We start from the raw sequence: 22468 nt of genomic DNA, 5'->3' as shown, positions 1-22468 counted from the left end.
CTGGTTATATAGCAAAGGCAGCAGCCCTTCACCTGCCCCAGCTGCAGTCCCCAGGGAGCGGGAGGGATGCACATCTGTGGCTGATGATTCCACTTGGCACTAAGCACAGGGCAGCTGGCCTGAAAGGCACTTGGAATTAACTGATTCAATTAAACTTTCAGACCTGAGAAGTTTGAGGGTAACATTGGCAAAGACATGCATAAGAACAGTAGTGTCCCATTCACGTGGGGCAGAAGTGCCAGAGGAGAGCTAATTCTGGGTCCATCCAGGGGTCTGGTGACAGGAGGGTTCCTGCTTTGGTGGAAGGGTGTAAACTGGAGTACTCAAGGTACTGCCTCCAGAATCAGATGTGTTGGGCCACCTCTGTGCTGTGGAACAGGTGGTACAGTCAGTTGAGGCTCAGTAAATGAAGGTAACATTGGTCTAGTGACTGAATGATAGCACTATGAACAACCTCCTAACAGCCGGTATTCCTCCCACAGTGGATTCTGACTCTGTGTGCTTATCGGTGGCGCGCACTGAGCACGAACCTGCAGATAACGTCTCAGCCAGCCTGGCCTGGGTAGTCCTGCCTGCTTCACACAACAGAGGTTCTTTCAGGGGAAGAACGGAAAGGAAGCAGCGGGAGGAGAGGGCCGACATCCTGAGTGTGTGTTTGATCTGTCTTGGAAACCAATGATCACACTAGTGGTGATAATTACGACACAGAAATTAGGCTGCGCCAGGGAAAAAAGAAAAACAGAAAGCACAGCAACATAGTAGAGCTCTGTTACTTTAGTCTGAAGAGAAGAGAAAATGAAGCCTTTCTCTCAGCAGGCACCAAAACATATATTTTGCAAAACTGCAATACTAATATAGCTAATACTAATATAGCTCCAGCTGAGGGGACGTCCATATCTCTGCAGTGCCCTGCACACTGTCTCCTATGCAAGGGCTTACATTATATTGCTCACATGGCAAATCTTTAGCAAATCACATCTTCCAGGGGCTGAGTTTGGGAGACATACTGCATCAGTGACTCTGTCAGTAGGGCCAATAGCATTTCACTGAATTCAGTTTTGTTCTAGGCCTGTCCTCATGGGGAGGCACCTGATGGCCCATCCCTAGTGCAAATAGAAGTCACAGTGACAGAGGGGTTTCTTGCTCTCATCAACTGCAATGTGAATGAACGTGTGGGACATGCATGCCAGCACATCTGCGGAGGGGAATGGGAGGAGAGAAATGGGAACGCGGAGGCTTGGGCACAGAAGGTAAGAGGTAGCAGGATCCTTCTGGGAATAGAAGTAGCATATACACTGATGTCTGTCAACATCAAGAGGTATTGGATGATTCATACTGGGAGTAAGGAGCAAGCAACATCACCGCTTTTCTTTTGCAAGAGGCCATGCACTGGTTAGGTACAGCGCAGGGCTTCCCCCTCTGACGTATGTTCTACCCACCAAATGATTTACCAAGCTGTAAATGGCAGAGATGCTTTAGCTGGGTGCGGAGTGTTCACTGTGACTGGAACTATTTACCTTTTCCATCAGTCAGAGAACACAGAAGATCTCCAATGCTAATGAAGTTTTTGTCTGTTATAAGTGATACCTGTCCCCAGCTGCAGCTGTGTCTGACATTGGCAGTTATACACACGGATTTTTTTTCTGTATTGTTTTTATTGTATTGTTGGTTTTTTTTTGAGAAAATTTTAAGTTAGAAGGAAACCCTTTGGTGGACGTGGATCAGTGACAACATTGAACACTGGGATCCAACGTATAGCAAGGATGGAAGCTCATCCACTGAGTAGTATAGTCAAATTTGTGTTTCCATATTTATGGAATTAACACGTTCTTACTACTTTTACACAAATCTGTTTCCCTATATTGCATGTGCTAGTGGCTGTCCATTCTGGAAGCTGTGTGTTTGGCTTGACTTATCCTTGTGCTATTTTTGTGGTGTATGTATTGACCACAGTGATGAGGGAATCACACAACTGTACTCGAAGTTATATCTGCCACTTCTAGTTGTAGCTGTGTTATAGGCAACTTCTCTTTTAGACTACAGGCAAGAGCAATTGTGCAGAGGCTCTAGGACAGTTCTTTTGTAGGAGTTACCATTCAAACAGATAAGGAGCAATTTTCTTAATTTGTCTAGATACAGTTTTGCTTTTGTGCATGATTAGACAAGCCCTAGCTGAAACACTGCAAAATGCCATTGCCCCGGCTGGTGTCTGCCTCTCACACAGCAATCAGTACTCCAGGACATACGTCTGCCAGAGCTGCTTCAGTGCAGTCTAACAAACTGTCAGCACTGAACAGGTTTAAATCAAGGCTGAAAAACTAGACTGCTAAAACATGCATAGATATTCAATTTTACAAATTTTACAAATTTTACTGTGACCTCTAGTGCATTTAGAGCTACTTTTGCTTTGAACATGTAGCTATGGACTTGTTTGCTAAATCAGAAATCTGTCTGCAACTCAGAATTTATTCTCTTGCTTTGTAGCAGCAGACAGCTAACATAACTCTCCTATTTGCTTGTGGTGCTTTTACTCAGGTGGGCAGCTGAGCTCCACCACAACCACTCTCTCACTCCTGCTCCTCAAAGGGAAGAGGAGAAAAGAGAGGCGGAGAAAATACGATGAAAAGGGCTCAAGCCTTGAGATAAGGACAGGGAGATCACTCAACAATTATCATCACAGGCAAAACAGATGCAGCATAAGGAGATTAATAAAATTTATTACCTATTACTAACGAACTAGAGCAGCAAGAAACTAAAAAAAAAAAAAACCCCACAACTAAAAAAACATCTCCCCTCCACCCAACCTCTTCTATGTCCTCCCCCTGAGCGGCACAGGGTAACTGAGTGGCGGCTGTGGTCAGTCCCTGGCTCATTGTCTCTGCAGCTCCTTCGTGGTCCCTCTCTGCCCCTGCTCCCCGTGGGGTCCCTCCCACGGGATGCCGTCCTTCCCAAACTGATCCTGCGGGGGCTGCCCACAGGCAGCAGCTCCTCAAGCACTGCTCCCACACAGCTCCATCCCACGGGGTCCATCCCCCAGGAGCAAACTGCTCCAGCACGGGTCCCCCACGGGCGGCAGCTCCCCCCAGACCCCCTGCTCCTGCGGGGGCTCCTCTCCACGGGCTGCAGCTCCGGCCCGGGGCCTGCTCCTGCGGGGGCTCTCCATGGGCCGCAGCCTCCTCCAGGCCACATCCACCTGCTCCACCGGGGGCTCCTCCACGGGCTGCAGCGTGGAGATCTGCTCCGTGTGGGACCCGTGGGCTGCAGGGGGACAGCCTGCTCCACCAGGGGCCTCTCCTCGGGCCGCAGGGGAACTTCTGCTCTGGTGCATGGAGCACGTCCTCCCCCTCCTTCACTGACCTTGGTGTCTGCAAGGCTGTTTCTCACTCCTCGCTCTCCCAGCTGCTGTTGTGCAGCAGTTTTCTCCCTTTCTTAACTCTGCTTTCCCAGGGGCGCAAACAACATTGCTTGTGGGCCCAGCTCTGGGCAGCAGCGGTCCCTTTGGAGCTGTCTGGATCTGTCCCTTACCTAACATGGAGCAGCTTCTGCTTTCTTCTCACAGAGGCCATGCCTTCAGCCCCCCACTACGAAAACCTTGCCATGTAAACCCAATACATTGCTCCATCACCTACAAGAGTTCTCCAACTACTGTCCATCATGCTTGCTCTCTCATCCCAATATTCCTATGCCCTCCTCAGAATTTACCACTCCCAGAGAATTCAGTCTAAGATTATAACCTGCATTTATTATTGCCACCATGGCCCTTGACTACAGAGATGTGAAATGTAGTAATAGAGTCACTGCCAAGCCTTTACTAAGAATAAGCAACAGCAAAAGGAACAGCTGTAGCCTCAGGCAAGACTTCCAGACATCATCGTTCTCATAGCTACTTTGCAACCCTTTTCAACTCACCAACATCTTTTTAAAACCTAGAGAGCAGAACTAACGAAAACTTGCATTCATCAATTCTCGTTTTAAATTCTGTGCTACCAGTCAGTCTTTACCTCACTTACTTGTGTGCAGTTTGCTTTTTCTCCATCACTACCTCTGTTAGCTTCCAGGTACCACACTATGACATATTCATTCAAGTGACCTTTCAGTGCAATCTAGACTTTTCTGCAAAGCTAACTTAAACAGCATTTATATTAATCTGCATTATTTTCTTAGAAAGCACTTTTTTTCCCCCCCCTCAAACTCCAATCATTGCTAGAAACACTGAAAAAAAACTAAATGTTCTGCACTATCTACTGGAAGCAGCTCCCCCTAGGACATTTGTCCTGTGGATGATACACAGTGCTTCTACAGCAGCAGTCTACAACTTGGATGGTCCCTTTGGAAAAAAGCAAGGGAATACTTTCATAGAATAGCTCGGGTTGGAAGGGACACCTTAAAGATCGTCTGGCTCCAAACCCCCTGTTCACGGGCAGGGAAGATTTTTTTGAGCAAAATTACTTTGCTCAAAAGGCCAGAGCCACAGACAGTTGGCATCTGAGAAAGTACAACTACATTTTTGTCTTGTTCTTCAAATTCTCTGTCAACATGTCCTGTTGGAATAGGTTATTGGATTACGTGAACCTTTCACATGACCAGTGCTGCCACACTCATGCGTCATAAGTAATGAAAATGATAACTCATGATCGTAAGGAGGTATTTAGTTTGATTTGCTACTTTTTTTCTTAAGTGTCTTCTCATTGTTTTAAAAACACATGAAGAAGTATTTTATTCAAGAAATTATTCAAGCTGCTGTGGCAAAGTGCAGTTTAAACAACTTTTCTAAAAAAATGTTAAAAACAACAAAAAAAGGTAAACTAACTTTAGCTGATTAGTCTTGTTTAGTTAAACCTGGAAGGAAGAAATAACTAATTCATAGTTCAAAAATCCTGATTTAATAAGAGCCTCATATTAGACCCATAGAATTCAAGGTGAAGGAAAAAACATGCATCTAAGTTGCTCTGTTGTAGAGAACAAGTGCTGGTATTCTATAGATCTACATTGACTCTCTAATTTCCAATCTTCAGAACCCTTTCAAGTTGTATTTATTAACAAGAAAAAAAAAAAAAAAAGCATGTGTGGCTTGCTCCCCCTTCTGTCATTATCTGGAAAACCCAGCATTCAACATGCGGATTAGCAGTTTTCCTAGCTGCAAGGATCGCCGTACTCTGCTCTGTACAATTCCAGAGCTCAGTACTCACACCTTCATTTATACCACAAATTCTGGTCATAAGAAGAGGACTTTGGTAATAGTAAAGAAACAAATCTTCACTTCATATGAGAGAGCCCTGCATCCTTACTCGTAAAGCTCAGTACTGGCTGATTTGCCCCAGCATGCCCCAATAACTACTACAGCTCACAAAACAAGACTGTTCTTCCCTCTTTATTGACTGATGGATTCTCAGGCAGATCTGTTAATTACACTGTTAAATAATAGTTAAAAACAAACCAAGGCCAGAGGAGTTTGAAGTGAAGTATCTAAACTGAAGCAGAAATTGGGAAGGAGGAGGCAGGGTAAGCTGGGCTGGGGTCTCCACTTCTGTATCACTGCAACTCAGACACCCTAACTGCCACGACCCCAGACCGTTAGATTCCAAGGCCTGGCTCAGGTGGGACATCATCTAAATATGGAAATGGTTGCCCAAATGCAGCCAGATCAGGAGAGAAGAGATCTGTCCAGATACAGAGGCGCAAGGCAAGTCAAGGGGAAGCAGTATTGCAGCAATCCTAGAACACAGCCACAGAGATAGCAGCGGAGTCCCATTCCAGTCGGCAGGTGAGTGAGTCACGCTGGCCACTGTCAGTCTCCACAGAGAGCACCTGACCGACTGCTCTAGAGCTCACACATTGTGGGTCTTTTTGGTGAGCTGTGGATCTTCATCCACCAACTTTGACTTGAGATGTTCCTTATAGGCGAGGATGTCACCTTGCCACTTTGTGATTGTCTGCTTCTCACAGACCCAGATCTCCTGCGCAACCTGGAAGCAAATACACAAGGAAAGGGAGGTTTATAGTGCAGCATTTTATAGTTTTACCGAAAATATAAAATTAACCAAAATCTACTCTCTGAAGGAAAGAGAGTCTATTAAGCAAGGAGAGAGTCTATTAAGTTTCACACGTTTACTACCAAAGAAAGATATCTGCAGTGAAATATCCCACCTGGAGTTTTCTGAATAATTTATACAGGATTTTAGAACTAACAGTCCTTGAACCCTCCACATTTATTTTTTTTTTTGTTCATGGAATAAGAAGAAATTCACTTCCTGCTAAGATGGGAATTAGGAAAGGTAGTTCTTGACATGAACTACCTGGATATGCTGCACTGAAAAATAAAATTGTATCTGAACTTGCAGACAAAGCTATAGTTGATAAATCAGCACCTGACATTTCTGTGTATATGGAGTGACTTCCTTAACCTGTACAGATTGAGTGATAAAGAAAACTGCTAGAACTACTCCAGTATCATTTAAAAACAATCTAGTTAAAGCCTCCACATGTGTCATGATTTCCATTTAACTTATTCTTCACTTTTAGCATTTTTTTTTCTTTCACATGCCTAAATGTTTTCCAAGACTAGGCAATTATTCCACATGTACATGGCAAGGGAATCATATGCAGTGATATTTTTCACTCACACATCTTTTCAGGATAAGGAACAGCTGAAAACAGTTGAAAACATCTTGCTTTAATTACTCAGTGTTGGAAAGTTGGTTTGCCAAAATTCACCACTCTTCTTACCTGCTGGATGAGTCTGAAGTCATGGCTGACAAGCATCATTCCTCCTTCAAATTCATTGATAGCATCTGCCAGAGCATCTATCGTTTCTATGTCCAAATGGTTGGTGGGTTCATCGAGGAAAAGCATGTGAGGATTCTGCCAGGCCAGCCATGCAAAGCACACACGGCACTTCTGCCCATCAGAGAGGTTCCGAATGGGGCTCACCTGACAAACACAGACACTATTTGCAGCTCTGCAGGGTAACTTAGAGCACCAGTTCCTAGACACCACACTGACCACAAAATATTCACAGTTCAAACTATGCTGCAGCTACATGACACAAGAGGACAAACGTAGGCTTACAACTAGACTAGGCTTCCTTTACCAGCAAAACAAGTGAATTCCAGAGGCTTCTGAAAAAGGGGTGTCCATAGCAAGACTCAGCTTGTGTTAGAGGTTCCAAAGGAAAGTTAATTGAGATCTGCCTAATGTTCATTGCATCCTGACAAAAGCCTAAACCTACTCTCAACTTCTTGAGTGACAAATGGAGAAGAACACTGTAAAAATCAACGCTAACTGCAGCAATAATGACAACTCCCACCAAAATGTAATATACAGGAGCGTGGTGTGTTTAGAGTTAGAGCACCACTAGAGATTCTACACTCATCTGCTTGAGCCATGTGTTCCCCACACCCAGCTGAGAATATGTTCTGGCATTTCTTACTGGCATTCATCTCAGAAATAGAGATAAGCAAGGTAGTTCAAGTTATAATTGAAATATAATTGAGGCTAGCACTATGCCACAACCCGTCTTCCTTCACCTGGGTTCCGAGGAGGTCACCCATTCCAACCCACACATTGCTGCAACGCAAAGTAAGTTACTGTGAGCCATGAGTTATTTTTTCTCCAATTTTAAAGGCAGAGATGGAAAAAGCATTTAGATGCTGTGGTGCACCATGCTGCATACTGCATCACACTGTCAGGTATCTGTAGAACAACAGAAAATGCAACAGCTCTACTTCCCTAATGCGTAAGAAGAAAACCTCAACAGCTCATACTGACCTGCTGCTTCCCTGTCAGACCGTATCTGCCAATGATTTTTCTCATCTCCTCCTTCTCCTTGATCTCTGGGTAGCATTTCAGCATGTACTCCAAGGGTGAGAGGTCTAAGTCCAATTGCTCTTGCAAGTGCTAACAGAGAACAAAAGCCAGCTTCAGGCTGTGCATGCCACCCATCTCCCCCCTTACATCTCTCTGGTGCCAGCAAAGCAGCAGAATCCACGAGATGATAATCCCACCCCTGGCACATTCCCCGTGCTGAAACGTTATGGAAGCAGTCTCCATTTCAGGAGCAGGAGTGCTGCTTCAGAATAGCAGGCTTGTCCAACATCAAGCTTGGGCAACCATCTCTCCAGTAAAAGGTGAGAGGCTAAACAAAAAGGACCACAGCAAGCCTCTTTTCAGGGCAAGAACATTGGCTAGAGTCCATTCTGCCAAAAGAACAGTTCCCTCCCCAAGCTCAAGGCATAGAAAAGCAGCAGCAGGATGGGCCGTAGAAGCAGAAATAGAGGGACAAGATTCCCCATTCCTGTCAGCTTTTTCCTCAGCATTTCATGTCCATGGTAGTTGCTATAGGGAGTACCTGGTGGTATCTACCAATCTTTACATGTGAGTGCTTGCGGATCATCCCATCTGTGGGCAGCAGCTAAAAAGAGAAGATAGAAGTATTTCACCATGAAATCCCTTCTTTCACTGTATGCCAACCTTCTGGATGTCTGAACATATAGCATGACAGAAAAAGCCCTATACTGCAGCAAGACTTCAGGATTTCCAAAGTCTGATAGGGGTGCTCTCATAAATAAATGCAGCTTCATTGAAGACTACCCAGAGAATAAAGGGCCAGAACAGGGTAGACAATGCTGGGAGCATACCTCTCCTGTGAGCAGTTTCAGCAGTGTTGACTTTCCAGCTCCATTGGGTCCAACAAGAGCTACACGGGTATCCAGGTCAATCCCAAACTCCAAGTTATTATAGATCCATGGCTGCAAACCACATAAATTATGACATATTATGCCTTTCCATTACTACCTAGACTCTCCATGCTGCACCCATAAAGCTCTGTCTTCAGCAGACTCAGCATTAACACTGCCAAGAAATCTGATCCACCGGTGATATGCTGCAGCCTGATTAGAAAACTTACCCAAAAGCACCCATTACAAGGCAGAGGATACAAGTAAACTCCATACAACCCATGCACACTCCCTATACTCACCCCGTCCTTGGTGTATTTGAAGCTTACGTTCTGCACCATGATGACAGGAGGGGGGATTTTTCCACAGGGAGGGAAATAGAATGACAAAGTCTGTCAACACAGAATATCCACTTGTTAGACACCCTGGAGCACATACAGATCACTCCCTTCATTTCACTCCCTGTTCCCTCTGGCAACTCACTCACAGGTTTATCTGCTGGCTAATGATTCCCTATTTCTTTTCCTTTGAAGCAAATGGGTGCTTATACTCTTCAAACTAGCAGGAGCTGCTTTGAGCATCCTCCCTGATCTTCTCCAACTTTCAGACACTCATTTCTGTGTCTACAAAATGGCCTTACTGGTATGACAAATCCCCTTCTCTTCACTGGAAAAAAAAAAAAAAGTCTCCTCTTTCCACTCTTCAGCAGTACCCTATCTTCAGTACAGGAATTTGGAAGGGAATCCTACTTTTGCTCTCAGCTGTGTCAGCCATTCCTGCCATCAGCTAAAGTTCATTTTGCTTATCTGGCCCAAGTTTCCTACACTGATCTCTAGACGCAATCCCACGTTTGATCCCACCTTATCGTTCACCACTCTCTCTGTCAATCCAGAAGCCATCATTTTTTGAAGGGTCTTCTCCTTGCTCTGAGCTTGCCTGGCCAGTTTTGCACTACCATGACCAAATCGCGCAATGTAATTCTGCAACGAAATACAGAGTTAGCCAAAAGCCACGATACAAAGGCTAGAGAGGTGTATGGCTGCGTAGGCAGAAAGATGGTCGTGCAGCTAGGCAGATACCTTCATGTGAGCAATCTGATCTTGTTCCCAGTGGAAACGCTTCATTTGATTTTCTTCTAGTTCCAAGCGAGTCTTTACATACTGATCATAATTTCCCTAAAGAGAGAGACCACAAAACATCAGACATGCCCCAGAGGACAGCTCCTCTGTTTTTGTTAGTTGCACAAGACACCATTCACTCACTGTGTAGTACTTCAGTTTGCGGTTGTGCATGTGGATTATGTTGGTGCAGACACCATTCAAGAAGTCCTGGGAGTGGGATATCAGCACAAGGATCCGCTTGAACCTGTGGCACCACAAAACTTAATAGAGACTAAGCTAGGAAAAGAATTGCTTGTTGGCCCTGATGGTGACAAAGGATTTACATGCAACAGATCTCTCTTGTTTACGGCCAGATTAAGAACAAAAAGATAGAAGCCTTAGAGATACTTCAGGAAATCTGCAGTAAAGCAGCGATGACCAGCTTTCTAAGACATCCTTCACCATAAGGCACTCTTCATCCATATTCATGAAGAGTCGAGAGCTGGCTACCTTTGTGGTGGATTACTACTGCTACTGCTGCAGAACTCCACTAGTGTCACACTTCTTAGAAGTTTCAACCTTTGCTTCTCATTTTCACCTTTTTACAGACTACCATCTCTTAGGTTCTCTATCACAGGTTCCTTTCCAAGTTTGTAAAATGACTGGCTAATGCCTCCTCCCAAAAAGAGAGAGGTTGAAATTCAGATTTCCTAAAATACCTGATATATAAAACAGACAAAATGTTCAACTGACACAGCTGAAAGAATAACCTCTGCAAATGAAAAGCCCTTCTCATGTGCTTATATGCACAGTCCTTTTAACACACAACCCAAATAACCTAGACTTCACAGCTATTCCTAAATCTTTTGCCTTAAGCATTAACGTTTTAACTTTATTTAATAAAAACCAGTTGCATCCACATACTAGAACAAGATGAAACCAACAGACACAAACACTACAGTTGGTGAAGAGAAAAACAATATGCAAAAAGCTGAGCTGGAGGCCAGGTCTAGAAAGTTTACACTACTGGTACAGCACACGGTGCCGGTACACACCTCCCAGGTCTGCTCCTGGCTTTCAGGAAGTAAGTTTAACCTGTACCAGTATTTCTCATTTTTTTCACTAAGGAAGAGAAAGACTTATCTTGAATTCATTACCCTTGCACCAAGAACCGTTCTGCAAAAACATGTAACAGCAAGCACAAGGTATCGTAGAATCATAGGAACATGGGGTTGGAAAGGACCTACAAGTCCAACCGCCCTCCTATCACCAATTCTACCCACTAAGCTACTAAAAATATGTAAGTATAATTAGTAATGCAGTATAGTTACATAGCCACAAGAACTATAGACAGTTACTCCTGTAGCACTTGCTCACATGCTGACAAGATGTTCCAGCAGAAAACTACAACCTACGGAAGCTGCAAACTCCTTCATGCTTACGTTTTCAGCTCTTCTTCCAACCACACACAGGCATCCAAGTCAAGGTGGTTTGTGGGTTCATCTAGCAGCAGCATGAATGGACGAATGAAGAGGGCTCTAAAAGGAGAGGGGAGATGACAGCACAGGGTAAATGCAGGTACCCAAATTCTCTCAGCTCTCCTCTGAGTTCTTAGAACTGCGTTTATGGCTTTGCAGCATCAGGATCAGACAGGCATTTTCCCCGGAGGCAGCAGGCAGTATACCACTCACCTAGCAAGAGCCACCCTCATTCGCCAGCCACCACTAAAGTCCTTCAGCTTCTTCCTCTGCATGGCTGGTGTAAACCCCAGGCCGTGCAGGATACGTGAGGCCCGTGCTTCTGCCTTGTCAGCGTCCAGCTCCTCCAGACGTTCATACAACTCCATGAGTTTCTCACACTCCGCTGAAAAAGAGCCTGTCAGCACTTCTAACAGTAATTGGCTCTCAGCTGCACATCTACACAGCTGAGAAAGCTCATAGTCCATCTGCTTCACCACTATTCAGCCCCATCCACTCCTATGACTTAGACGCTTCTTAAGAAGTCACACTGGATAATTTCATCTACAGAAGTGGACTTTTCAACTAGTACCAGGCAGCTGGGAGAAAAAGTAATATGTAAAAACTCTGCCAAGGAACCCAAGTAAGACCCTTTCTTCAGTGGGAAGGGAAAGTGGAGGAAATGTCCCTTGTCCACAGGGACTCTGAAAAGCTTTACCATCCTCATGAGCCAGACGCTCTGCCTCTCGTTCTAACATGGCTCTCTCTGTATCCACCTCCATCACACATTGTAGAGGGGTCTTGTCACTGGGAGGCATCTCTCGGGTCAGGTGATAGATGTCAATGTGCTCTGGAATGGGCACTTCTCGTTTCCCAATAGCTGACAAAAGCATGGATTTCCCTGTGTGCAGACAGACACTCCACAATTATTTGTATTCAGTAAGATATGTCACAAAGAAACAGACAAAATGCAGTCAGATCCTGCTGATTCCCTCCTTTTCCAACCCAAGAAAATCCTTAGGAATTTCTTGCCCATGAGGAATTAGAGACCTAGCAGAGCCACTGCAGTTCAGCCCTTACCCAGACTTAGGGAGCTGTATTTCTGCTGTGTATTTCCTGCTGTCTAACCAGGTCTAACATCTGTTACCAAGGCACCAGACTCTACAGACTTCTACCACGTAGGAAAGTAACGCACTCATCACTAGAGAGCCTGAAATCACCCCGTCACTCTTACTAGCTCATCAATTACACCCATATTCTGCATCTCTCTAGGTACAGCACCATCTTCTCCAGAGATTATACAGCTGTTTTCCCATTCAGACTAGATCACACACTCCCTACTCTTCCATACTATGCAAGTTCTCTGGCTAGTAGCATCATCACTGAGTTTATTGACACTGTTAAACAAAGCCTCCATACAGGCATCAGACATTCACAGAGCCCAGGCATCCCACTCTACTCTCCACAGAAAGAAGTCCAAATGCTTAGTCCAAAGGCAGGATGCAACCTCATAGTCCTAGTAGCAACTGGTCTTGCTGGGTGGCGAGATGTGGGAGGTGAAACCATCGTGTCTAACAGCCTTTTTTCTGGCTTTCAGCATTTACCACCCGAATCTGTCCAGCTTCTCAGCAGCACAGAACCTTCACCGAGCTCCAAGAAACCCATGACTGTGCCCTACAGCTTACCAATTCCATTGAGTCCAATCAGGCCGTAGCGCCTCCCAGAATTCAGCTCAAGTTTTGTATCACTCAGCAGCTCCTGGCCATGGAAGGTCAGCGAGAGGTTAATGATGTGCACGTCAGTGCTGTTGGGATGGGAAGCCAGCACTCCAGTCACAGCACGGGCAGCGGCTTTCTTTAATTCAAAGTCCTCCATCTCCTTCGTAAGAGCATCCACCTCTATATGCAGAGACAGACCAGAAGTATTACTGAATTACAAACACACAAGAACCCCATGGCGGGGGGGGCTGGAACTAGATGATCTTTGAGGTCCCTTCCAACCCAGGCCGTTCTATAATTCCATAAGGCCCTAAACCAATATAAGCAGGACGACAAAAACAACCAGTGTCTCTTTCTACAGAAATATCGAGGAAGCCTAGAGATGATGGTACTCAGTTTTTCAGCTCAGCGAATGGATATAAAATGGACTAAGAGGAACTTTCACCCGCTCTGAAAATAATAGCTGACAATTAAAACCCGTCGAGTAGCCAGAACAGCTAACCTGTTATCCATGCACGGTAGGACCAACCCTCAATGCAGAAAGGGCTGGGGCAGGGAAAAGGCTTAAACACTTCTGGTTGCAAGTTTAAGGACAGGGCTGGCCTAAACAGAACTTGGGCAGGGAACAAGCAACAGGGAAGATGTGAGAAGAGAAGCAGCAACATCAGAAGAGGCCCTACCAACTACTAAGATAATGTGTCCATTTGTAGACCCTCCTCTTCCTCTCCTCCTACAGTATAAGCAAATATTTCCTGTCTTGCTAACGTTCCATTTGCAGCCCCGAGTTACAGCCCGATTTTTACTACTTCGCGAGGCCCCGCCTGCCATCTGAAGAAGCAAATAGCATTACGGATCGCAGCAGCGCTCCAGCTGCTCAGAGCAGAATCCTGGTGTTCAGACTGTGGGTGTTCAGGTCAGCAAGGGATACCGCCGGGCTGCCAACATCTCACACAACACCTCACAAACGGCAAAGCCACTTGCCCAGCAAAAACAACGGTCAGCAAGGCAGGACGTGACTTAGCCAAGAAAGAGAAACGATGTAAACCGCACCGGCACGGTACCCCCTTGAAAGCACCCGTGCTGCAAGTAAACCGGGTACACAAACGAGCAAAGCAGGTGGGCGCGAAGAGGCACGAGGCAGTTTTGTCCTGGGCACGCAGCTACTGCCCAGGGAGCAGCCGGCAAGGAGCAGCCGGCAAGGAGCGCGCTGCCCTGCCCTGCCCTGCCCAGCGACCCGTCCCCGGGGCTGCTCGAGCCCCCAGCCCCGCTGCCCCCAGCGCTGCCCCCAGCGCTGCCCCCAGCCCCCCCGCCCAGCCGCTGCTCCCGCCCCGCGCTCTCGGAGCGCTCAAAGCGCGTGTCCCGCGCCGCCGCCGCGCGGCCCAGGCTCCGCCAATAGGAGGGCGACATGCAAATGAGCCGGGGGAGCGGACGGCGATTGGCCGGCTCGGTCCGGCAGCGGGCGGGGCGGGCGCCGAGACCCCGCCCGGAGCCGGCGGCACGGGGCGGGCACCGGGCGGGCACCGGGCGGGCACCGCCGGGCTCACGCTCGGGCACCGACGGGGGGCCTGCGGTCGGAGCCCGGCCGCACAGCGTCCGTGCCGGCGGCACCAGCACGCAGGAGTCTGTGGAGGATCACGGGGGTGCCGGCCACAAGCTGGGTGCTGGAGACGGCATCCTGCAGCGTGCCCCCGGCCTCGGGCTGCCCCGCGTCTCGCACTCGGTGCCTCCCGAAACGCCGCACTGCCGGCACTGCCTCAAGTCTTCGCTGCCCGGAGAAACAGTGGTGTGCCCCACAGCCCACGGGTCAGCAGGCGGCTGAGCACACAAGTAAACGACCAGTGAGCTTTACCTCGCCTACTTCCTCCAGGGAGGTTAGGCTCTGCGAACCAGGTGCACCCCAGAAAAACGGACGAGGGGAAGTTCATTGCAATATCATTATTTTTAGTTAAGAAACCAGACCCTACAGTGGTTCCTGCAGCGGGAGAAAAAAAAAGGCAGGTCTGGACATCAAATACCAGAAGATCAGGTCAGTATCTGCTCGTGCGGGAGACGATGCTCTCGGCACCCTCTGCCTTCACCCAGCAAACCTCACGAGAGAACCCAGGGAACGCTTCAGCCAGGCGCGCTGCACGAGGGCACCGCGCAGCTTACCGGCGTCCTGCCGGCCCTGAAGGCAGAGCAGCTCTGACAGCAGCCCCGCGGCAGGCTCGGTGCGGCACAAGAGCAAGCCCGCAGGGTGCTCCATGGGGAAGAAGGAGCGTCCCGATTCACCGATCCACGGGCACCAACAGACGCGCACGGCGGCTGCCCGCGAGCAGGCCCCCGCTGCACGCCCCCCACGGGGCTACCGGGCCGACCCCCGCGCGGCCCCTGGGCAGCGCCCGCCCCACGGGGCGCACCGCCACGGGCCGGGCACCCACCGGCGGCCGCGCTCGCGAGTCCCGGCCGGAGCGGCGGGGCCGGGCAGCACCGCGCCGCGGCCGCCCCTCACCTGGCAGCGCCGTTCCGTTGGCCTCCGGGGGCCGGGCCTCCTGCGGCTCCGTCCCGGCATCGCCGTTCTCCTCCGGGGCGCGGCGGGGCCGCTGCCGGGCCTTCGCCGCCTCCTTCTTCTTGGCCGCCTTCTTCTTGGCCAGGTCCGAGGGCATGGCGGGGCGGAGGGGAGCGGCTGCGGGGCGACACGGGCCGTTAGGCCGCGCCGATCCGGCCCGCACCGGGCCGCCCCGCCCCAGTTCTCCGCCCCGGCCCGGAGCACGCGGCGCCGCCGGGCCCGGCCGAGGGCCGCCCGCCCCCCTCTGGGCCGCCCGCCCCGCGCCGCCCCACCCGCCCGGCCCGGCCCGGCCCGCTCCCCCCCGCCCCCGCCGCCGCGCCAGGCCCGGCCGCGCCGCCCGTACCGGCCGCTCGGCGCTTTCCCTCTGTCGCACCAGGACAGCTGCCACCGCGTGCGCGCGCCCCGCCCCCCGGCGCAGCGGCCAATCGGAGCGCGAGGCGTCACCCGCGCCGGGCGGCCGCGCCGCGCTGCCGAGGGGGGGCCGCGCTCCCGCCCCCGGCCGGCCCCGAGCGCGCGGTCGGCTCCCGGGCACTGCGCGTCCCGGCGTGCACCGCGCCGCCTCCCGGGCCCCGCCCCCGGCGCGCTACCATAGAGGCGACGCAGGCGGCAGGTAGAGCGGCCGCCGCGGCGCCATAGAGGAAAGGGGAAGCGGAAGCGCGGCCGGGCGGCGATGAGGCGGCTGAGGTGGCAGCGGCGGGAGCGCGGCCGGGCGGCAGCCGCTGCCTCCCCCCTGCGCAGCTGGCACGGAGCTCCGGGGCGGCCCCGGCCCTGCCGCGGGCCCGCCCTGCCCGCCGCTGGGAGCGCCCCGCGGCCGCTGACCCGCGCGCACTGAGGCCGGGGCCGGTGCCCGGTGCCGCCCCGCGCCCGCCGCCCGCAGGCCCCGCCGCCGCCCGCCCCGCGTCCCCGTGCCGGCGATGTCCGAAGGCCGCCGGAGCGGCTCCGTGAGCCTGCACAGCCGGTAGCGGGCCGGGGGCCGCCACCCTCGCCCGCACCGGACCCGACCCGACCCGACCCCCCCGCGGCCGGGTGCCGCCATGCGCCTGGCTGCGCTGCTGGCCGCGCTGCGGCCCGTGCTGCCGCTCGTGCTGGGCCTTTCCCTGGGCTGCAGCCTGAGCCTGCTGCGCGCCTCCTGGAGCCACGGCGCCGGCGAGGACCCGTGCCTGGGGGCGGCGGGCCGGGCCGGGCCCCCCGCCGGCGGAGCGCAGCCGGAGGCCGGAGATGGGCGGCCGGGCCAGGGGCACGAGGACTTCAGGCCCCGGATTGTGCCGTACTACAGGGACCCCAACAAGCCTTACAAGAAAGTGCTCAGGTAAAGTCAATGTGTTTTGGTTTTTTTTTTCCGAGGAAAATAACTTCATATGAATGGCGTTTGGGGTTCTGCAACTTCAAATCAGTTAAAGAAGAAAGAGCACAGTTGTACCAGCATGGCGTAGTGGCCTAGTTTGCTGTCTTAAAGGAGCACGGAAGTGAATTTAAAAGAGTCTCAGACTGAGATATATGCATCTAATAGAGTGTGTTAAATTACTCTTAAAAACATGTTAACCAGTGTGCTCATTAGGAGAGTTCTAAGCTATTAGCAATAACTTGTATCGCTTGTTAGTAGTTACCTCTAATTTTTTTTGACTTGCACAGTTTCCTAGATCGCATAAGTAATGCGAGGTTGTAGGTTCCTTGAAGGAAGGAAGTGTTTTTTAAAAATGTGATTATTTTTTTTCCTAGTGAATCTACTCTTAAAGCTCTCCTTCTAGGCTTAACTGTTCTCACAGTCAGTAGACTCTAACAGATAAAGTCTTACACCAAGTGACTGAGCAGTTACGAGGCTTGACTGTAATGAGGATGTTCTAACGCTAAATTAGTGTACTTCAATTTTTATCCTTTCTTTACAGAACTCGTTACATCCAGACAGAATTGGGATTCCATGAGAGACTGTTTGTGGCAGTGCTGACTTCCAAGGCTACCCTGAATACGTTGGCCGTGGCAGTGAACAAGACTGTAGCCCATCACTTCCCACGCCTGCTGTATTTTACAGGGTTGCGCAGTGCCAAGGTGCCTCATGGCATGGTGCTTGTGGCCCATGGAGACGAGCGTCCTATCTGGCTGATGTATGAGACCATGTACTATATCCATCAGCACTTCGGTTCTGACTATGACTGGTTCTACATCATGCAGGATGACACCTATGCACAGGCTGAACAGGTCAAGGCTCTGGTGACACACCTAAGCATTAACCAAGATGTCTACCTGGGACGAGCAGAGGAGTTCATCGGGGGAGATGAGCAGGCCCGCTATTGCCATGGTGGCTTTGGCTACCTGCTGTCCCGCAGCCTGCTTCTGAAGCTCCATCCTCACCTGGACAGCTGCCGCAACGAGATCCTTAGTGTGCGCCCAGACGAGTGGCTGGGGCGTTGCATCATTGATTTCCTGGGTATCTCTTGTATTTCCCAGCTCCAGGTACTACCTCCCTCCCCAGCATTTTGCGTTAGCTAAGTCTGACAGAACCCATGCCCTTGCTAGTCCCTGCTGCTCAGCAGAGGAACTTTTCTGTGAGACCCTACTGGGTTAGGGGAGGAAAGGGTTGTCTGGTGTGGCAGCACAAGGGAGATGCCCATAACGAAAGCTGAGAGGCTGGGGGAGAGAGCACATGCTTTGTTTTTTGGAGGTTGGATAGAGGGTGCATTGGTACTAAGAAGTAAGCAGGCGTGTAATTTATGGAGGTAGGGTATGGAGGGTAACTGTTGTGTTCCAGTCTCTGGGTACTGCACTCGGCACAGAGAGAGAGGCGGATGCATGTCTTGGGTGAGGGAAGGCTTCGCTGTGAACATTAGAGTTCCATGCCAGTCTTCCTGGCTCTTGTTCGCTTCAGGGTCAGCATTATCACACTTATGAACTGGCCAAAAATGCTGAGCCAGAAAAGGAGGAAGAAGAGGAGTTCCAAGCAGCTCTTGCTGTGCACCCTGTTTCTGACGTGACATTGATGTACCGTCTGCACAAGCACTTCAGCAGGATCCAGCTGGAGAGAGCCTACCAGGAGATCCAGGAACTCCAGGTATGTGGTGAGGGGTATCTGCAAATATAGCTCATCCAAACAGGTTTCCTTTTCTTTCAACTCTGTCAAAGAAGATTGTTTCTGTTTGTAGGTGGCCATCAGCCAGACACAGGAGATAGTCCTGCATCTTAGAAGTAGCACTTCTGATACCGTGCTGTCCAAAAGCTGGTGTGATACTATTAGGATATGCTTCTAGGTGGTGAGGCAGGTCTGGGTGGGAAATGGACACTCTTCCTTGAGAGAGTGTCAGTATGTGTTCTTTTTGCACAGATGCAGATCAGGAACCTGACATCACTGACTCCTGCAGGTGAGGCAGGCTTGACGTGGCCTGTGGGGATTAATGCCCCATTTCTTCCAAAGACACGTTTTGAGGTAATCAGCTGGGACTACTTCACTGAGCAGTACCTCTTCTCCTGTCCTGACGGCTCTCCCAAGTGTGAGCTCTCTGGAGCCAGCAAAGCAGATGTCAGTGACATTATTGAGTCAGCACTTGAGCAACTGAACAGTCGCTACCAGCCTTTGCTCCGCTTCAGCAAGCGGCAGTTGCTGAATGGCTACCGGCGTTTTGACCCCACACGGGGCATGGAGTATACACTGGACCTACTGCTGGAGGCGGTGACCCAAAAGGGCCACAGTCACGTTCTGGTCAAACGAGTGAGCTTGGTGCGGCCCTTAAGTAAGGTAGAAATTATTCCCATGCCGTATGTAACAGAGGCCACGCGGGTGCAACTGGTGCTTCCGTTGACAGTACAGGACTTGGATTTTGTGGCGAACTTCCTGGATATGTATGCTATGAACACACTGGACACACATGATAATGCCTTGCTGACCTTGCTTTTCATCTACCATCCGTACGATGCTCAGCGAGTCAGCCAAGTGGATGTATTTGCTGGAGTCAAGACCATGGTAGGAGAACTGGAGAAACGCTATGCAGAAGTTAAAATCCCCTGGATTAGTGTCAAAACTGAGGTGCCATCACAAGTGAAACTCATGGATATAGTCTCAAAGAAGCATCCTGTAGACACTCTGTTCTTCTTGGCCAGTGTCTGGACAGAAATCAACATGGAGTTCCTGAACCGCTGCCGAATGAATACTATCAGCAATTGGCAGGTCTTTTTCCCAGTGCATTTTCAAGAGTTCAACCCCGCACTGGTATACCGTGGCGAGCAGACTGCTTCCTCCAGCACAGACTTCCTGAGGGATGGGCATTTTGACAGACATTCCTTTGCTGAGGCCTGCTTTTACAACTCTGACTACATGACAGCACGTACCAAGCTAGCAGCTGATATCCTAGACCGAGATGAGGTGCTGGAGGGCATGGAAGTATTTGATGTCTTCCTCCACTATTCTGGTTTGCACTTATTTCGGGCTGTGGAGCCAGGGCTAGTGCAGAAATATGCACTGAGGAGCTGCAATCCCCGGCTTAGTGAGGAGTTATACCACCGTTGTGTCCTCAGTAACTTGGAGGGGCTTGCATCGCGCTCGCACTTAGCCATGGCCCTCTTTGAGCAGGAACAGGCCAACAGTACTTGAGAGACTGGAAACATCAAGAGTTACTCAGCACCTTAACACTTGTCACTTTCCATCCCCTTCCCGGCCTAGCCGTGGGTGAAGGGCGTGTGAGGTCAAGGGAGGAGGGAGGCTTTCCCAGCCTTGCCCTGCAGCACAGGCATGGGCTGTGGGGAGAGGCTGTTTTTGTGGGGTTTTAGTTTTTTTGTGTGGACTCCTTTGGTTTTTTTGTTGTTGTTTTACTGTTTTGTTTTTTTAATCAATAAAGATTTCTTTCCAAGCAGAGTGATATAGTTTTAAACTTTATAGGCTCTGGGATGAGGGATGGAAAAAGAGCTGTAGAGTTGATCTTAATTTAAGCTATGCAATTCTGATAAGCAGTGCAGAGACGGTGAACGTGAGATGTGTACTGAAGCAAGGTTACCTTGGCTATGCCACCCTTGGTGCTGTTGTTCCACCTTGTCATGTTTGTCTCTTCGTGCATTCATTTTCAAGGAGACAAACACAGTTTGTCTGGTTTGCTACTGGACAAAACTGTTCAGTGCACTTCTACTTTGCTATATTTGCCTCCTCTGCAACTGCAGAACATTCATTTTTTTTTGCGATCTGGGAAGGTAAAGGAACCTTTGAAGAGTGAAAACAAGCTAGCTGTAAAACTTTCTAGTTATGAGTGGTTGTGTTCCTCCAACCACTGTTTTGCTGGTCTATTATGATCCTAGCAGGAGAGGCACTCGGACTGCAAAAGGTAATATTTAAAATGTTATGTGTTAAAGAGAATAGTATGGATATTCTCTTACATCCCTTTAGATACTGGGAACCATGAGTAGCGTAGCATTAGCTCCAATCCGCGTGCAGCACCGATCAGATCCTAGCTGTAGAACAGATACTCCCATTTTGTCTATTAGAGGATTTTCATACAAGAAAACAACTCCGTCAGACAGAAAGGATATTTGTATGAGAACTTATTTTAGATGAAGTCAAGGCACACATGTGGTGTAATTGCTAGTGTGAGAGGAAGGTGCTTCCAGGCTCTCCTGTCACAACGAGCCATTGAGGTTTTTCTGTGGCTGAGGATTTTGTGTAGCACAACACAGGCCTGAAGGCCATGCTGGACATGCAAGCACAGCACAGGCTTGCACCTACTCCAGGTAACTGTTACATGAAAATCATTTGAATGCAGTTATTTAATTACTAAACAGTAAGATTACAGGTTCCCATCATAGACCAGGAAGCACTTCTGTGCCGTACAGATGACGGAGCCCTAGCACAGGATGCTCAGAGAGGTTGTGGAGTCTCACTTCTTGGCGATCTTCAAAAGCCACCTGGATGTCCTGTGCAGCCTGCTCTGGGTGGCCCCGCTGGAGCAGGGGTTGGACCATTCTACCAACCTCAACCAATCTGTGAAGTTACGCAACAAATGAATCAAGTGAGTTAAGAATTGTTCAGCATATCAAATAAGAGCCATTTTTTTGATTTGGGCACTTCTAGTTAGGTCAAAGGGGGGCAGCTCTTCACCCAGTGTTATTTGATCCTTTAATTGATGATTTGCAAGCAAATGTAAGTTCTCTTTTGACAAAATCTGCATGTGATATAAAAACTGTGTACTGCAGAAATAGGTATTAAGAAAGGGTAACAACAGAGAGTAGTGTGTAGCAGAGTAAGGTTATTCAAACAGATTTTGTCTTAAAACGTTCAAATACAGTTACGTGCCTGGTGAAAATAAAGGCATGCCACTTCCCCAGAAAGGATGTATCAAAAAGAAAAGTCTGAAAAGAATTTGTATTGATGGCAATTAGGTTGCCAATTGGCATTAATTTAACCAGGACCCACTATTTTAGGCACTAAAATACAGAGCTCGTGCAGCCCTGAAAAGTTTACGGTTTAAGACTTAGACATGAGATAATGGGTTTATACAGGTAGACAATCTTGAGTAAACAAGTGTTGTTGATTTGAGACAGCAATAATGCCCCCGAGATGCAGAACTCTGAAATCTGAGAGATGCAGAACTTTAATTACATAGGAGGTTGTGAGGTGATCTGTTTAGAGTGTGTAAGTACATAAACTGTCTGAAAATGCTGGATACTAAAGAGGTTTTTAATCAGGTGGGGTTAAGGGATAAGAACAAAAGCACCAGAACCAATAGCTTTAAACTGAAGCAAATAATTTCAGCCGAAAATAGGCATATGCTTATAGGGGTCTGATTAACTGGTGAAATTACAAAGCAGTAGTTTTTTTAGTAAGTTTGAATTTGTCTGGTTTGTTACAGGTCATCGGGGTCCCACATGAAGTGACCTGTCATACGTACAGGCAGAATTATTTGTCCTTCATGGGCTTAAATTTCATGACTGTAAATAGCAGGTGAAAATTGCAAAAGAGAAATCGATCAAAGGCTATTAAGTACAAAGCCAACACCTC

General features: G+C 49.2%; 2 protein-coding genes across 3 annotated transcripts; one reads left to right on the top strand and one right to left on the bottom strand.

The window, feature by feature from the left end:
• Positions 1–5355: 5355 nt before the first annotated feature.
• Positions 5356–16035, bottom strand: LOC308189255 (ATP-binding cassette sub-family F member 2). Of its 2 annotated transcripts, XM_080579049.1 has the most exons (15): positions 15842–16035; positions 15442–15615; positions 12918–13130; positions 11951–12133; positions 11467–11638; positions 11218–11313; positions 9938–10040; positions 9755–9850; positions 9536–9655; positions 8978–9067; positions 8637–8747; positions 8348–8410; positions 7768–7896; positions 6727–6930; positions 5356–5966 (listed from the first exon to the last, which is right to left on the bottom strand). In XM_080579049.1, the coding sequence occupies exons 2-15, from the start codon at positions 15593–15595 to the stop codon at positions 5829–5831; spliced, it is 1872 nt and encodes a 623-aa protein (XP_080435175.1). In that variant the 5' UTR covers positions 15596–15615; positions 15842–16035; the 3' UTR covers positions 5356–5828. The 2 variants fall into 2 exon arrangements, with proteins under 2 accessions (XP_080435175.1, XP_080435176.1); XM_080579050.1 differs by lacking the exons at positions 15442–15615; positions 15842–16035 and adding an exon at positions 13801–13918.
• Positions 16036–16393: 358 nt separating this feature from the next.
• On the top strand, positions 16394–20338 carry CHPF2 (chondroitin polymerizing factor 2). Its single transcript, XM_080579048.1, has 4 exons — positions 16394–16807; positions 17385–17949; positions 18362–18544; positions 18815–20338. Exons 1-4 carry the CDS (start codon positions 16533–16535, stop codon positions 20075–20077), a joined length of 2286 nt encoding a protein of 761 aa, XP_080435174.1. The 5' UTR covers positions 16394–16532; the 3' UTR covers positions 20078–20338.
• Positions 20339–22468: the final 2130 nt, after the last annotated feature.

The sequence above is a fragment of the Anser brachyrhynchus genome (assembly GCF_964034855.1).
Source record: "Anser brachyrhynchus genome assembly, chromosome: 2".
NCBI lineage: Eukaryota > Metazoa > Chordata > Aves > Anseriformes > Anatidae > Anser > Anser brachyrhynchus.
Note: the sequence above shows the minus strand (reverse complement) of the source record. Positions and strands in the feature narration are given on the sequence as shown.

What these genes read in the sequence shown, in the direction of transcription:
- CHPF2 (XM_080579048.1), top strand. Translation starts at nt 16,533, where the DNA reads ATGCGCCTGGCTGCGCTGCTGGCCGCGCTGCGGCCCGTGCTGCCGCTC. An exon ending in CCTTACAAGAAAGTGCTCAG is followed by an intron (nt 16,808 to 17,384) that starts GTAAAGTCAATG and finishes CTTTCTTTACAG; the next exon opens with AACTCGTTACATCCAGACAG. An exon ending in AGGAGATCCAGGAACTCCAG is followed by an intron (nt 18,545 to 18,814) that starts GTATGTGGTGAG and finishes CTTTTTGCACAG; the next exon opens with ATGCAGATCAGGAACCTGAC.
- LOC308189255 (XM_080579049.1), bottom strand. Translation starts at nt 15,595, where the DNA reads ATGCCCTCGGACCTGGCCAAGAAGAAGGCGGCCAAGAAGAAGGAGGCG. An exon ending in CAACGGAACGGCGCTGCCAG is followed by an intron (nt 13,131 to 15,441) that starts GTGAGGGGCGGC and finishes CTCTGCATATAG; the next exon opens with AGGTGGATGCTCTTACGAAG. An exon ending in TGAAACTGCTCACAGGAGAG is followed by an intron (nt 8,411 to 8,636) that starts GTATGCTCCCAG and finishes TTCTCTTTTTAG; the next exon opens with CTGCTGCCCACAGATGGGAT.